Source organism: Budorcas taxicolor, chromosome 5, assembly GCF_023091745.1.
Source record: "Budorcas taxicolor isolate Tak-1 chromosome 5, Takin1.1, whole genome shotgun sequence".
Taxonomy (NCBI): domain Eukaryota; kingdom Metazoa; phylum Chordata; class Mammalia; order Artiodactyla; family Bovidae; genus Budorcas; species Budorcas taxicolor.
Window position 1 is genome coordinate 8,575,788 of NC_068914.1, and position 14,895 is coordinate 8,590,682.

General features: G+C 41.3%; 1 protein-coding gene across 1 annotated transcript in view; it reads right to left on the reverse strand.

Annotated features, from left to right (window-relative positions):
• Positions 1-14,895, reverse strand: part of NRG3 (neuregulin 3) — a 1,234,309-nt gene that overhangs the window by 702,978 nt on the left and 516,436 nt on the right. Inside the window, exon 2 of the mRNA XM_052640716.1 lies at positions 574-703. Coding sequence (XP_052496676.1) covers positions 574-703 — 130 coding nt within the window. The remainder of the gene's footprint in view (positions 1-573; positions 704-14,895) is intronic.

Genomic DNA, 14,895 nt, shown 5'->3' on the forward strand with positions numbered 1-14,895 from the left:
ATTTGATTCTTCTATGGAGGCTTAAAGCTGCAGTGTCTACAAGACCAACTATCTCCGCCTGTTTTTATTTTTAGCAGTTATATAACCTTATGTCTCTAAAAACCAATTAAACACCTTCTTGATCTCCACCGGGAATTTTCCCTGAGTAGTTCTCTACCTAGACTATAACAGGACTATGATTTCATTTACAACATCTTGCTGGAGAGTATTTCATCATCAGAGGTGTTAAAAAAAAAGTGGGGGAGGGTACTGAAATTAATCAACAGGGGCAGAATCAAAATAAGATGTGGTTTTCTCTGGACACAGTTACAGCCTCTGGGGTTTGGTTCACAATAAATATTGAGGCTCTAGATCTTAGATGAGCAGTTTGCTCTGTCATGCAAAAATTCAGTTTTATCTTTCTCAAATACTAAAGATACCAGCCTTGTTCTTCCTCTATTAAGACTGTTGATTCTGCCATTCCAGCACCAGGCTATGTGTATCACATTGTATGTTTCTCGAGCTCAGCACTGATTTCCATCTCCAGGCCTCTCTGAGGACCTGCCCTTAGTGTCAGTCGCCGCAGGGACTTACCGACAGTGTTTATGGGATCCGGTCAAGGTCTCAATCACAAAGCACTCGCCATCATTGAGACAGTAGGCAAGGTCCTTGTCTCGGCAGGGTTTGAAGTGCTCAGATCTCTCCGTGGAATATGTCGTGGTATCTGTCATTAGAACACAATGAAATACTGTCAGCAGCTCATTCTGATACCCCAGATCCTGTCACTGGCCTGGATCTGTGCACTGAGACTTTCTCGTGACTGCTGACCTTAGACAGACAGGATGAAGCCCTCAGTGGACTGATAAAAACAAAACCGAGTATGACCATTTTATACAGTGAGTGTTTATGTCCCCACAAAATCCACATATTGAAACCCAGTGATGGTATTAGGAGGTGGGGCCTTTGGGAGGTGAGTAGGTCTTGAATGGGATTAATGCTCTTATAAAAGAGACCTCAGACAGCTCCTTCACCCATTCCAGTCATATGAAGACACAGCAAGAAAATACCCTCTATGAACTAGGAAGTCCTAACCAGACACCGAATCCATGGGCATCTTGATCTTAGACTTTCCAGCATCCATAACTATGAGAAAGAAATTTCTGTTGGTTTTACGCCACCGTGTCCGTGCTATTCTGTTACAGCAGGTAGGACTAAAACAATTACTGGATTCAATTGTCTTATTTTTCCACAAGATTTTAACAACTGGAATCACTCTAGACAAGTCCCATCAGTGGATACATTAACAGCAAAAGCTGAATGACCCTACAATCAAAAACCTCAAAGTAGCTTTCATTAATTCTTACAAATGTTGAGAAACATGTTGTATTAAAGGACTGAATACAATCCTTTTAGTGTATTCCTTTTATTGTTCTGCAATGCCATTAAATATCTGATCAAGGTACATGTACTGTGACTCTTCTACGGATACCAATGCCAGTTTCTGTGTTTTGTTTATTTTTTAGGTACATCTGTAATTTGCCAATAGCTAAGGCGATTATTCTTTCACTTTCTCCTTTTATTATGTAATTAAAATGCAAATGTTCCAAATTCTGAAACAGAATCTCAAATGTAAAGAATGTTTCTGGTAAATATTTAACAGGACTAAATTACTGCCATTTTTTTTTAGGATTATCTTCTATGTGCTTTTTAAAAATCATAATCATTTTCATTTTTAAAGTAAGTTATATCTCTATATCAGGTTTATAAATATGAAACTAATAAGTATGTGCTTTCTACTGGATGAAAAAATCTGTTAGAGCATGTAGACATTCTTGTCTCAGAGTTTTAAGCAACTGAAATATTAGCACCATTTTCATTGCAACATTCAAGAAAAAAATGTATGTGAAATGAGATGAATACGTGATTCAGCACATAAGCTCTTAATTTCCTTTATATGTATGTGCTTAGTCGCTAAGTTGTGTCTGACTCTTTGCTACCCTACGGACTGTAACCTGCCAGGCTCTTCTGTCTATGGGATTTTCCAAGCAAGAATAGTGGAATGGGTTGCCATTTCTCTCTGCAGGGGATCTTCCCAACCCAGGGATTGAATCCGCACCTCCTGCATTGGCAAGCAGATTCTTTACCACTGAGCAACCTGGGAAGCCTTCCTTAACATAGATATAGATTAATAATAATGTTCAACAGCAAGGGCCATTGTACCAGCTTGCTAACCGGAGGTCACAATGAGCCTCTTTCTGCCCATCATCCAAATAAAGGGGAGAGTTATTACGCAGGAAGAAAATTTACTCATATTCTCCCAACACATAGAAAGCCTCAATGAGCCCCTTACCCACAGGAATAACTCCAAATTCCTAAGAAAAGCAAAGAAACACATAGGTCATGTAGAATTTTGCCTGCCTAACCTCATCTTGCATCCTAAAACATACAACCTCATTTCCAACTCTTACCCTATTTCCCCAATACCAGAACGATAACACTGATCCTTCTTCCTGGGCCATCTTTTTGTTTGCTGGAAAACATCCAGAAATCCCTTAGAGCTTATGTCATCTTCCCTTTGTGGCCCTCAGCGCCTTTTATTGTTTGCATCACTGCATTCAATGCTGAAAGTAGCCACTTGTTTACGCATTTATCTGTTTCTTTGTCCTGAGTTCCTCGAGGTCAGAGGTTGAGCCTTAATCAGAATGAGTGCTCAGTAAAACATGTCTTCAATAAATCTGACAACTTTAATATCACTAAAGTTTAGTGCCACTGGCAAAAGATATGATCATAAAAAATATAATTATCATATAAAAGTAATACATATCTTACAATAAAAAGACATAATTTAACATTAATTTTATCATTCTAGTATACTCATTTTAATACTAATAAATATTGCAAAAAAACTGCCTTCAGACTCACACAGACCCCGACTCATACTATTCATATACGATAAGCTTTGAAAAATCCACTTGTAATCTTTTCTTAGTGTTAAAATGGGAACTTTTTCTACTTCAAAATATCTGCCTGTTAACATACTTTGGCTCGCATTAAAGGTTGTGCAAAAGACTTTTTTGGTTTGTTTTCCAGGAGATCTCCTCTACAGGGAAGATTTGTTATTCCAGATAGTTTGTGATAAACAGTTACACAGAATCAATTTCCCTTTCCATGGGAATATTTAGGATTCAAGAGCTCTGAGCCAAAAATTCATTATGAATCACCACACAGTGTTGACTGCTACTCTGACTGCTGAAGTACATTAATCCATGATCAGTTAGTTAACTTTTCCTTTAATTTCTTATTATCTATTTATTGATTTCACTGATCATTCCTCTAAGAACAGTTTTTCATCAACATAACCTATAGGATAAAAAGTGAGATCCTTATTTTACAATCAGTGGTTTTAACAAGCTACAGACTCCACAAGCAATACAGTGGCAAAGCAATTACAATCAATTAGTTTCCATCTGACAACTACTGTCTCCAGTGGTTACTGCCCAATTCTGCCAACCGCTTTTCCCATTACGTTACCATCCATCAGTACAACACACAGGATCAGAACCAAGTAAAATACCTCTGCAAAAGTCTGAGGTGGGAGAGGACAGAAATGTCAGGTATAACGTGCCCTCACATTCTCTGTTTTCATAGCTTAGAGAATCTGAAGTTTGAGCAAGCTCCAGGAGATGGTGAAGGGCAGAAAAGCCTGGCATGCTGCAGTCCATGGGGTCACCAAGAATTGGACACAACTGAGCAACCCAACAACACCAACATACACTTATTCCTCACCCTGATTCAACTAGATTCTAAAAGCCATTAAGTATTTTAAATAATTTGATACACAACAGAACAACACTAGGCCTGATCCTCGTATAGATAAATGAAATGCAGGCATCAACAAATTTGAAATCGTAAAAACTTACCTATGCATTTTACTATATAGTATCCATATAGCACTAGTCTCCTAAAATCACATAGGTGTTGGGAAAGGTAAATCAAACTCACCATAAGGTGAAATTTTATACTTGTAAGGCATCATATGGAAACAGTGTCAGACTTTACTTTTGGGGGCTCCAAAATCACTGCAGGTGGTGACCGCAGCCATGAAATTAAAAGACGCTTATTCCTTGGAAGAAAAGTTATGACCAACCTAGATAGTATATTCAAAAGTAGAGACATTACTTTGCCGACTAAGGTCCGTCTAGTCAAGGCTCTGGTTTTTCCTGTGGTCATGTCTGGATGTGAGAGTTGGACTGTGAAGAAGGCTGAGCGCCAAAGAATTGATGCTTTTGAACTGTGATGTTGGAGAAGACTCTTGAGCGTCCCTTGGACTGCAAGGAGATCCAACCAGTCCATTCTGAAGGAGATCAGCCCTGGGATTTCTTTGGAAGAAATGATGCTAAAGCTGAAACTCCAGTACTTTGGCCACCTCATGCGAAGAGTTGACTCATTAGAAAAGACTCTGATGCTGGGAGGGATTGAGGGCAGGAGGAGAAGGGGACCACAGAGGATGAGATGGCTGGATGGCATCACTGACTCAATGGACGTGAGTCTGAGTGAACTCTGGGAGTTGGTGATGGACAGGGAGGCCTGGCGTGCTGTGATTCATGGGGTTGCAAAGAGTCAGACACAACTGAGCAACTGAACTGAAGACATCATACCAAATATGTGGGTGGAAAGATAGAAATTTTCCTTAATGATATCACTGGCTTCTATGCTTTTTCTTAAGATAACCTATATACTTTGGTGAACTAAATCATATGTATACTGTGTCTAAATCACTGTTAGGCTTTCTATTACTTACGAACAAACACAGTCCAACAAAGAGACAATTTGGATGATAGCAATTTGGATGATACCCTCTGATATTTATAGCTATGCTTATAAGTATATACATATATGTAAGCTCAGTCACTCAGTTGTGTCTGAATCTTTGCAACCTCATGGACTACAGCCCCTCCAGACTCTGCTGTCCATGGAATTTTCTAGGCAATCATATTGGAGTGGCTTGCTTTTCCTTCTCTAGGGGATCTGCCCAACCCAGGGATCAAACTCCCAAATCCTCCGTCCCCTGTATTGGCAAGTGGATCCTTTACCACCACGCCACCTCCATATATGTAGCACACACATATGGAAGCCCATCCATATATGTTTGCATTTATTTTTGACATATTAAGTACATTACAAACATAAAATATATAGCTGCAGTATATGGTACTATTTTGTCACGTTTTAAAAGTTCAAAAGTACATCTACTCTTTCTAGGAATGATATCTGGTAAATAAAATTGTGACAGAGTTCTCTTTGCCTTCAAAAAATTACCAGGGTAAGTGAAGTCACTCAGTCATGTCTGACTGTTTGCAACCCCATGGACTGTAGCGTGCCAGGCTTCTCTGTCCATGGGATTTCCCAGGCAAGAATACTGGAGTGGGTTGCCATTTCCTTCTCCAAGGGATCTTCCCAATCCAGGGATCGAATCTGGGTCTCCTGCATTGTAGGCAGATGCTTTCACCATCTGAGCCACCAACCAGAGTAAAGGTCCAAGCAAATAAACTAAAAGGGATCAAATATTTCCATAAATTTGGATTTGTCTTCCAAGATGCTCTCTTACTCCAAAGTACCTCCAAGACTCTCCCTCACTCCAAAGTACTTCCTTATCAGGCACCTCTCTCCCACATTAGCTCATGAACTCCACATCTTACTGGACCAGGAGCTGGCACAGCCGTCCTTCACATCTCTGATCCACAGCCATACACGTGGCCTGGGGCTTCCCTTGTGGCTCAGCTGGTAAAGAATCTGCCTGCAATGTGGGAGACCTGGGTTCGATCCCTGGGTTGGGAAGATCCCCTGGTGAAAGGAAAGGCTACCCACTCCAGTATTCTGGCCTGGAGAATTCCAAGGACTGTATAGTCCCTGGGGTTGCAGAGAGTTGGCACGACTGAGCGACTTTCACTTCACTTCACAGATGGACTGACACAGGTGCACACAATGGTTGTTCAGAGAAGAATGATCTTTTTATAACATGAGTGTTTTTCTAAATGTTCTATATCGTCAAGTGTACACACTTTGTTATCATCATAAAAGAAAAATTCTAAACGAAAAAATGTTTAGAAGTTAGGAAATGAGAAGAGTTCCAAACGCAATTTAAGTAAAGTGCTTAGAATTTTATAAGAACAGAAAATCAACTCCACAGACTAGAGGCAAAGAGAGGAGGAAAAAATAAGTAGGAAAAATATTCTGAAAGAGAGAGCATGAAGGGGAGTCCTATGAACTGCAAGGAGAGCAAACCAGTCAATCCTAAAGAAAATCAACCCTGAATATTCACTGGAAGGACTGATGCTGAAGCTGAAACTCCAATACTTTGGCCACCTGATGCAAAGAACTGACTCACTGGAAATGACCCTGATGCTGGGAAAGATTAAAGGCAGGAGAAGGGGACAACAGAGAATGAGATGGTTGGATGGCATCACCGACTCGATGGGCATGAGTTTGAGCAAGCTCTGGCAGTTGGTGATGGACAGGGAAGCCTGGCGTGCTGCAGCCCATGAGGTTGCAAAGAGTTGGACATGATTGAGTGACTGAACTGAAGGCTTAAAATGAATGGAGATGGTAAGGATGGGTCTTCCCAGCACCTGAGCAAAGTTCAAGGTCTCAGGTCAAGGATGTGTGGTTGCTAGTTTGATAAACAGCGCCCATTCACTTGGGACCACAAAGGCTATGCAACTATCCGGACCATTCACCTGGCATTTTTTTTATGTAGTCAATGTGTTTTCCTTTATTTTTATGGGTTTTGGTCTCTTTGGAGATCAGGAAGAGTATTTTGCTTTTAAGTTCTGTATCCTTTCCACATCACACAGCATACAAAGTAAGCAATCAGTACGGTAATTAAACGCACAGTGGGAAATGGTGGTGGTTAATTCATTAAAGGCAAAATGGGAAGAAAATGTAAGGCTGGAAGACAGAAATCCCAGCAGACTTTACAATGAAAGTTAATTTATTAATGAATTAAAACAATGACTGGTTTTCTCCCCTAAGTACTAACTGGAACCTGAATATTACTTATGAAGGTTTTCTCTTTTGCCAGCACAACGCTGCATACTGTGGGAACACAGATTTTGTTGCAGGAACAAGAGTGCTAAATGGGCTATTACAGATAATAATTGTAGCAGATAATCAGAGAAAGGGAGAGCTTAATTCACGCTGTAGTTATCTCTAAAGGCTTCCCAAAGGGTTGGCATTGGAGCTACGTCTTGAATGGGCATGATTTAATTGGCAGAGGAAAATGAATTCTAGATAGGAAAAGCAGAAAAACCTGAGGAAGAGAGTGCTTAGCTTAGACCCTAAATCCATCTTCCCACGCCTGACTTGCAAATGTCAGATTCATGAAGCACTTTCCTCCTTCCCCTACTAAGTTCATGACATGACAATTCTCTAAGAAAAATTAAGAATCGTGACACAATCTACCAGATTTAGTATTAGCAAAATACCTTTACAGTCTAGAAGCCATTTAAATACGGTTGTCGACTCTGGCAAGGTCTTCCGTGGATGGAAGCTGTGTAAATGAGACATGCTGTCATACATTAAAATCCTCTCTAGAATCTGCTACATACCAGGCTCCCAGGAAGGCACACTGGATGAAACAGTCATAAAGTATTAACGGTCAAGGAAAATTGCAAGAAGAATGCAGTGGTGTTTGAAAGGGAAACAAACCATTTCTCAGCTGGCGAAAAGCCAAGATAGCTTTCTCCCTGCTGCCAAATATCAAACAATTGTTCACTTTGCTGGCGTGGGAGAATTGGGGAGTGTTGGGCAAGGAATTTAAAAGTTCAGTTGAGTCACGGTGCTGTTGTGAGAACTGACAGTTCCTGAGGAATCCCAGAGCCATCAATTCTGGCAAAAAAAAAAAAATGTAGAAAGGATCCATACCAAACCTGTGTGACATACCTGGGCCAACTTTCAGCTTGAAATCTTGTTTTTAAAAACTGTATCAAGTTAAATAAACCTACACAGGACACAGTTTATTCAATGATAATGCATTTATTGGGGATTTTATTTATAGGGTAAATAAATGTCATTTAGGTAAATAAATTTACAGGGTAAGTGCATGCATTTATAGGGTAAATGCAGCATTTACCCTAAAGCTGAATATATTCCCTTCTATGTGTACATATACACATACCTATACAAACTACATTCAATTACAATAGTTTAAAAAAGAAATACCAGCGAAAAAGAGACACAGATGTAAAGAACAGACTTTTGGACTATGTGGGAAAAGGCAAGGGTGGGATGATTTGAAAGAATAGCATTGAAACATGTATGTTGCCATATGTGATGACCAGTGCAAGTTCGATCTATGAAGCAGGGCACTCAAAGCTGGTGCTCTGGGACAACCCAGAGGGACGGGATGGGGAGGGAAGTGGAAGGGGTTGAGGTGGGGGGACACAAGTGCACCCATGGGTGATTCATGTCAATGTATGGCAAAAACCACCACAATATTATACAGTAATTAGCCTCCAATTAAAATAAATTTTTAAAAAGTTAAACTGACACACACAAAAAATACGAGCTAGTGCCATTGGAGCACCATCCCTCTGCTCCCCACATCAAACTATAAAATGGTTCAGTCTATGTCACTAGCAATCTCTAAATCCAATAGATTATTTAAATCCCCCCCCCCATCTTGCTTGAACTCTCAGAAGCATCTAATACTCTCAGTCACTCCCATATTCATGGAAAATCTTTCATTGGCTCCTACCATTACATAATGCTGATCTTCCCCTTTCTTCTTGATTTCTGTCACCTAATTTCTATTTAAAAGTAGATTACTTAGGGAATAGTTTTTAAATAACACTAACATATACTCAGTGGGACACTAAGCATTTTCCTTTAGCTATCTTTTGGCCTTAAGATAACAGTATGAATTTATGCTACTACTTACCATCCTCATTTTACAAATGAGGAAGTTAAATCTTAGAGATTTATGTAATTAACCCAATATCACATGGTTCTGAGCTGGAAGCCTCTGGATTCAACCAACACAGTCTGACTTGTTCCACTAGACTGCTTCCCATGGACCACTTTTCTTTTCTTTTCTTTTTTTTTGGCAGGATGGGTGGGGGGAAATCAACTTTTACTTGTTTCTAGGTGAGTGCTCCTCTGAGTGTGGTCCTTAGACCAACAGTATCAGCATTATTTGAGCCTCATTCCAGACCAGCAGTATCAGCATTATCTGAGCCCTATTCCAGACCTACTGCATCAGAAACTCTGGAGGCGAGTGGTGAGATGCTGCTTACCAAGTTCGCCAAATAATTTGCATACACTCTAAACTCAGAACAGCTGTCTTGGGTGATCCTGCCTGATATCATCTGCATGACAATAACTCTCAAAGTTACACCTGAGTTCAATCTGCCATCCTGCAGGCTTCTCTGGGCTCAATCTGCCTACCTCTCCCTTCCTGATGGGTATCCCAAAGACACCAAAAAATTAACTGGTAGAAAACTAAACTCTTATTCTTCCCCCACAACCCTATTCTTCTTTCAGGATTCTCAATCACAACTCCTGTCACACTGTTGATTCACTTGGGCAGGCCGGAAGTCCATCCTCTTACCCTCCACATGAATCATCAAATATCAGTGGGTGATTCTACTTCCTAAATATCTCCAGAAGCTACCACATCTTTCCATCTTATCTCACCTGGAATACTCAGTGTAAGTCTACTGTATACCTCCTTGTCACCCTAAAATGAATTACCCACATTACAATCAGTTTGCACAATGTGTATCCAACACATAATGCAAAAAAAAAAAAAAAAAAAAAAATCCTGCTGGAAAATAATTTAGTGGCTATCCCTAGCTCTTATGAAGACAATCAAAATCCTTCTAGGCCCTTGTCTATTTCTGTCCTCACCTCATACATAATACCTGCCCACCTTTTCGGTACATTGGCAACAGCTGTTTGGCTGATTCCACATCCCCTGAAACCTTTGCACAGGCTCCTCTCTGCAGGGGGTTGCCCTGCACCCCACAGATTCTCAAAGTAATCCATAGATTCTATCCAGAGCACATATTATGAGACATCAGAACATACAGCAAATAAATAAATAAATAAATAAATAAACTCCCATTAGCTAGTTCTTCTCTACAAAATCCCTCAGGTTTTATCACCAAACACAGGGCTCTTCTCATGGGTGATTCCCTCATTTAGGTCACGGCCCTACTCCTCTCATTTTCCTTTCTTTGTCATTCACTCTTTCAAGCAGACAATATCCTCCCACCAACCCTGAATTGGAGACTTTTACCTTAGAGATGAGGTGTTTAAAATCCCCATAGAGACTTAATTCTTTCTAAAAACAGCCTGGCTGTGGAGTTTGAACTGTACAGCAACTACCCCCATGGGCTGAGTTAACCTTCAGAAAAACAGGGGCCATCTTACCATGAACACATCGCTTAAAAACTCAGGACAGAAGAGGATTTAGCACTGACAAAGAGCTGCAGTCAGTTCCTCTCATGGGTCAGAAGACAGAGATACTTGGAAGTTTTTTTGTAGAGTGGCCTTGGGTCCCTCTGGTACCAAGTAAAGTCACAGGGTAGCTGGCTGGAATACTACATCTGCTCTTTTGGAAACATCGCAGACTGGCTGGCAGCAGGACCGCTTCCCACTTTTTCAGACTTTACTTATACGGGAGCAGCAGCATGTAGAAATTCCCAATACTGTCTGCCCAGGAAAGAACATGGCCCTCTGTAGGTGGTTATCCAATCTTGGTTTCCAGAAGGAAGGAGAACACCGAGGTTAAATCCGTGAGGCCTTTCGAGCTTCTCGAGCTCAGGACCTCAGCTAATGCTAACTGGTTTCTGAGCTGGGCCTCTCTTCCAAATCAGGTACATTGAGGTATTTAAATGCGGGGCCAATTTGGCCCTCAATTACCCAGCTCTCCTTCCATACCATGCCCACTCCCTAAACAGCCCTCTGGGATTTGATTTTCCTCGTAAGGATGACTTTCACATTGGGAAGTGTTCATTCTCTATGATTTCTTTATCGCCCTGAAGCACTCTTCTGTGGTGTGTAGCGGGTGAGAGCCTCTTGTTCCTGTAGGAAGAGCCTCTGGTTTCCTCTCCCAGTGCTCCTGCGAGAGTGCTCTGCTCAGTCCACAGGTGACGCACCCACCTGAGAGCAAGCCCTAGCTGCCTAGAATCCCCAGGTGATCTCATTAACAAGTGCTTCTCATTCCTGCAATTCCCCATGTAAGCCAAACACAAAAGGCTTCCCGGGACTTCCCTTACCCACGTTCCTCTCACGTTCCCTGGGCTGCAAGAACGCCGGGAATAGATCAGGCCTTTTGCGACTTTGTGACTTTATACACACTATTCTTTTGACCTATACACAGACAATAGGTCTTCATCTGGCAAAACATGTCTCACTGTTTAAAATCTACATAAAATATGAGTTCCTACTGAACCCTTCTCCAGATCTCTCAGGATACAAGTATTTGAAATTCCAATAACACTTCATTTCTCCCTCTAATTCATGAATAATTCCTGAACTACAATTCAACTGTTTACATATCTACGGTACTTTTTTCTCAAACCAGACTCCAAGCTCCTGCGGACCTGGCAAGGTCATCTCTAAATCCTTATAATTTATCCCAGGACCTGACATATAGTAGATGCTTAATGTATGCTTTCAGAGTGAATAAGTATTTTAATGGCTATCAAAGTGATGATTATACCAACATCAGAGACACACACATACCTTCAGCATGATAAGGTAAACACCACCTTGTAACACTGTACCATAATCTTTTTGAAGCTAAATGGTGAAAAATACATCTCTGCCTATGTGAATGTACCTGAGGCTGATTGCTAATAATCAGGGTTTATTTTTTTTAATGTTCATTGGTTTCAGGTGAAAAATAGTTTATTGTTTCTCAATAAACAGTTGTATGTTTATTCAAGAACTTTCTCCTAATTTCAAATATATTGCCTGTCAAGTATACACAGAGGTGATATTTAAAATATTTAAGAAGCAGTATGGAGATGACAAGTCTAATCAGAATAAATCAATTCATAGACAGAGTAGGGTTCTTGTGGGGCCAGATCATAACTCTTTGGTTTCTGCAATAATAAGTGAGGAAGTTTAGGTACTCTGTGCAGGTCATACTGGATGTCATGGAGAGGTTTTATTCAGGGGAATATGAGCAGTGGTGATTTACCAAGTAGAATAAAATCACTGTGGAACTTTAACAGTCAATATAACTAACAAAGCACACTGCTATATATCAGACCCTCTCATGGTCTGCTGCTGCTACTGCTGCTAAGTCGCTTCAGTGGTGTCCGACCCTGTGCAACCCCATAGACATCAGCCCACCAGGCTCCGCTGTCCCTGGGATTCTCCAGGCAGGAACACTGGAGTAGGTTGCCATTTCCTTCTCCAATGCATGAAAGTGAAAAGTGAAAGTGAAGCCGCTCAGTCATGTCCAACTCTTAGCAACCCCATGGACTTCAGCCCACCAGGTTCCTCCATCCAAGGGATTTTCCAGGCAACAGTACTGGAGTGTGGTGCCATCGCCTTCTCTGTCTCATGGTCTAGACCTGTCTTTAGCTCTTATAGGTACAACACTTGAAACCCAGACAGTCTTAGCATAACAGAGACCTTAGAAGTTAACATGTGATAATAATGTTTGGAATAAACCTATTAATCAGATATAAATATTTAGAAGAAGAGAAACTGAACCATAGAGGGATCATGCAATATGCTCAGAATTTCACAGCTAGTAAGTGGAAAGGCAAAATTAAAACCCAGAGAAGCCCAACTCCACAGTGGGCATCCTTCAATCCTCTGCAGCTCACCTGCTGAGTCCCAGACTCTTTTAAGATGTGTATAGTCAAGGCTCTTCTTGCCAAATGCTGTTAGTCACTTTATTATGAATCAATGTAAGAACATTAGGAAGTGATATTTTTCAGGAATCCATTCATCTTTTCCCCATCCACCCTACACCCATTTTTCTGAGCACATACTGAAACTGTAAGAAAAGTATTGGAAAATGGTAGGTGGGTATAAAACCTAAAATAAAGACAGTGCTTGACACTGGGAGTTTCTATTTCTCTCACATTTCCTTTACATGCTATTGCAGCTTTGAAATCATGTCTAAACATTGACATGATTCTTCAGATTTCTTCATGAAAATGAATGTCATTCATTTTACTTATTTAAAATATTTCCCTCTCTAAAAACCTTAGATTTTATTCAGATCCTTTTGGTTAATATTCAGAAATCCAAGCACTTCCTTCTCTGTATGGATCATGAAGAAGGCATAGGCAGTACAGCTACCTGGGCGCTGCAGGTCTAGGTCTGAATCCCTGCTTAAACATTTGCAAATTATGTTAAGTGTCAGGGCAGAAGCAGAAAAGCAAATGTTAGAGTCCAAAGAGAGAACACCAGTGTCTTTGAGCTCCGCACTCCTTTCTGGTGAAAATGGCTTAGAGAGTGAGTTCAGATGAGAACTAGACGTAACCTTAATGTTGTCTTTGCATAGGAAACATATTACTTCCACTGTGTGCTTAACTAGAATCCATTGAGAGATGGAGATTAGAACCATCATTCTACTCTCAGTTTAAGTCTGGAATTTTTAGATTCCACATAAAAGTGATATTATATCAGTTCAGTTCAGTCGCTCAGTCATGTCCGACTCTTTGCGACCCCACGAATTGCAGCACGCCAGGCCTCCCTGTCCATCACCAACTCCCGGAGTTTACCCAAACTCATTTCCATTGAGTTGGTGATGCCATCCAGCCATCTCATTCTCTGTCGTCCCCTTCTCCTCCTGCCCCCAGTCCCTCCCAGCATCAAAGTCTTTTCCAATGAGTCAACTCTTTGCATGAGGTGGCCAAAGTACTGGAGTTTCAGCTTCAGCATCAGTCCTTCCAACGAACACCCAGGACTGATCTCCTTTAGGATGGACTGGTTGGATCTCCTTGCAGATATTATATAGCATTTTTCTTTTCCGAACTTATTTCACTTAGCTTGGTACTCTCAATCCTGATCCTACCCCAGCCACCACCTCCATCCTTGGAATCATCCCTGTAATTCAGGGTGTGAAAAAAAGTCAGTCAAGAGAAATTTCTCAAATGGTAACTGATGAACCTATTTTCATGGCAGGAATATAAATGCAGATGTAGAGAACAGACGTATGGACACAGCGGGGAAGGAGTAAAGTGAGTGAAATTCGATCAGTCTTGTCTGACTCTTTGGGACCTCATGGACTGTAGTCTGCCAGGTTCCTCTGTCCATGGAATTCTCTAGGCCAGAATACTGGAGTGGGTAGCCCTTCCCTGCTCCAGGGGATCTTCCAAACCTAGGGATTAAACCCAGGTCTCCCACATTGCAAGCAGATTCTTTACTGTCTGAAAAAGGGAAGCCCAAGAATACTGGAGTGGGTAGCCTACCCCTTTTCCAGCAGATCTTTCCAACTCAGGAATCAAATAGGGGTCTCCTGCTTTGCAGGAGGCTTCTTTACTAGTTGAGCTTGCAGGGAAGCTGGGAGAAGGAGACGGTGGGATGAATTGAGTGAAAAGCATTGACAATATATACACTACCATATGTAAAACAGAAGCTAGTAGGAAGCTGGAAGCTGGGCTTCCCTGGTGGCTCAGAGGTTAAAGCGTCTGCCTGCAATGTGGGAGACCTGGGTTCGATCCCTAGGTTGGGAAGATCCCCTGGAGAAGGACATGGCAACCCACTCCAGCATTCTTGCCTGGAGAATCCCATGGACAGAGGAGCCTGGTGGCTACAGTCCATGGGGTTGCAAAGAGTTGTATATAACTGAGCGAGTTCACTTCACTTCAGGAAGCTGGGGAAGTTGCTGTATAGCATAGGGCGCTCAGCTGGTGCTCTGTGATGACCTAGAGGGGTTGGAAGTGG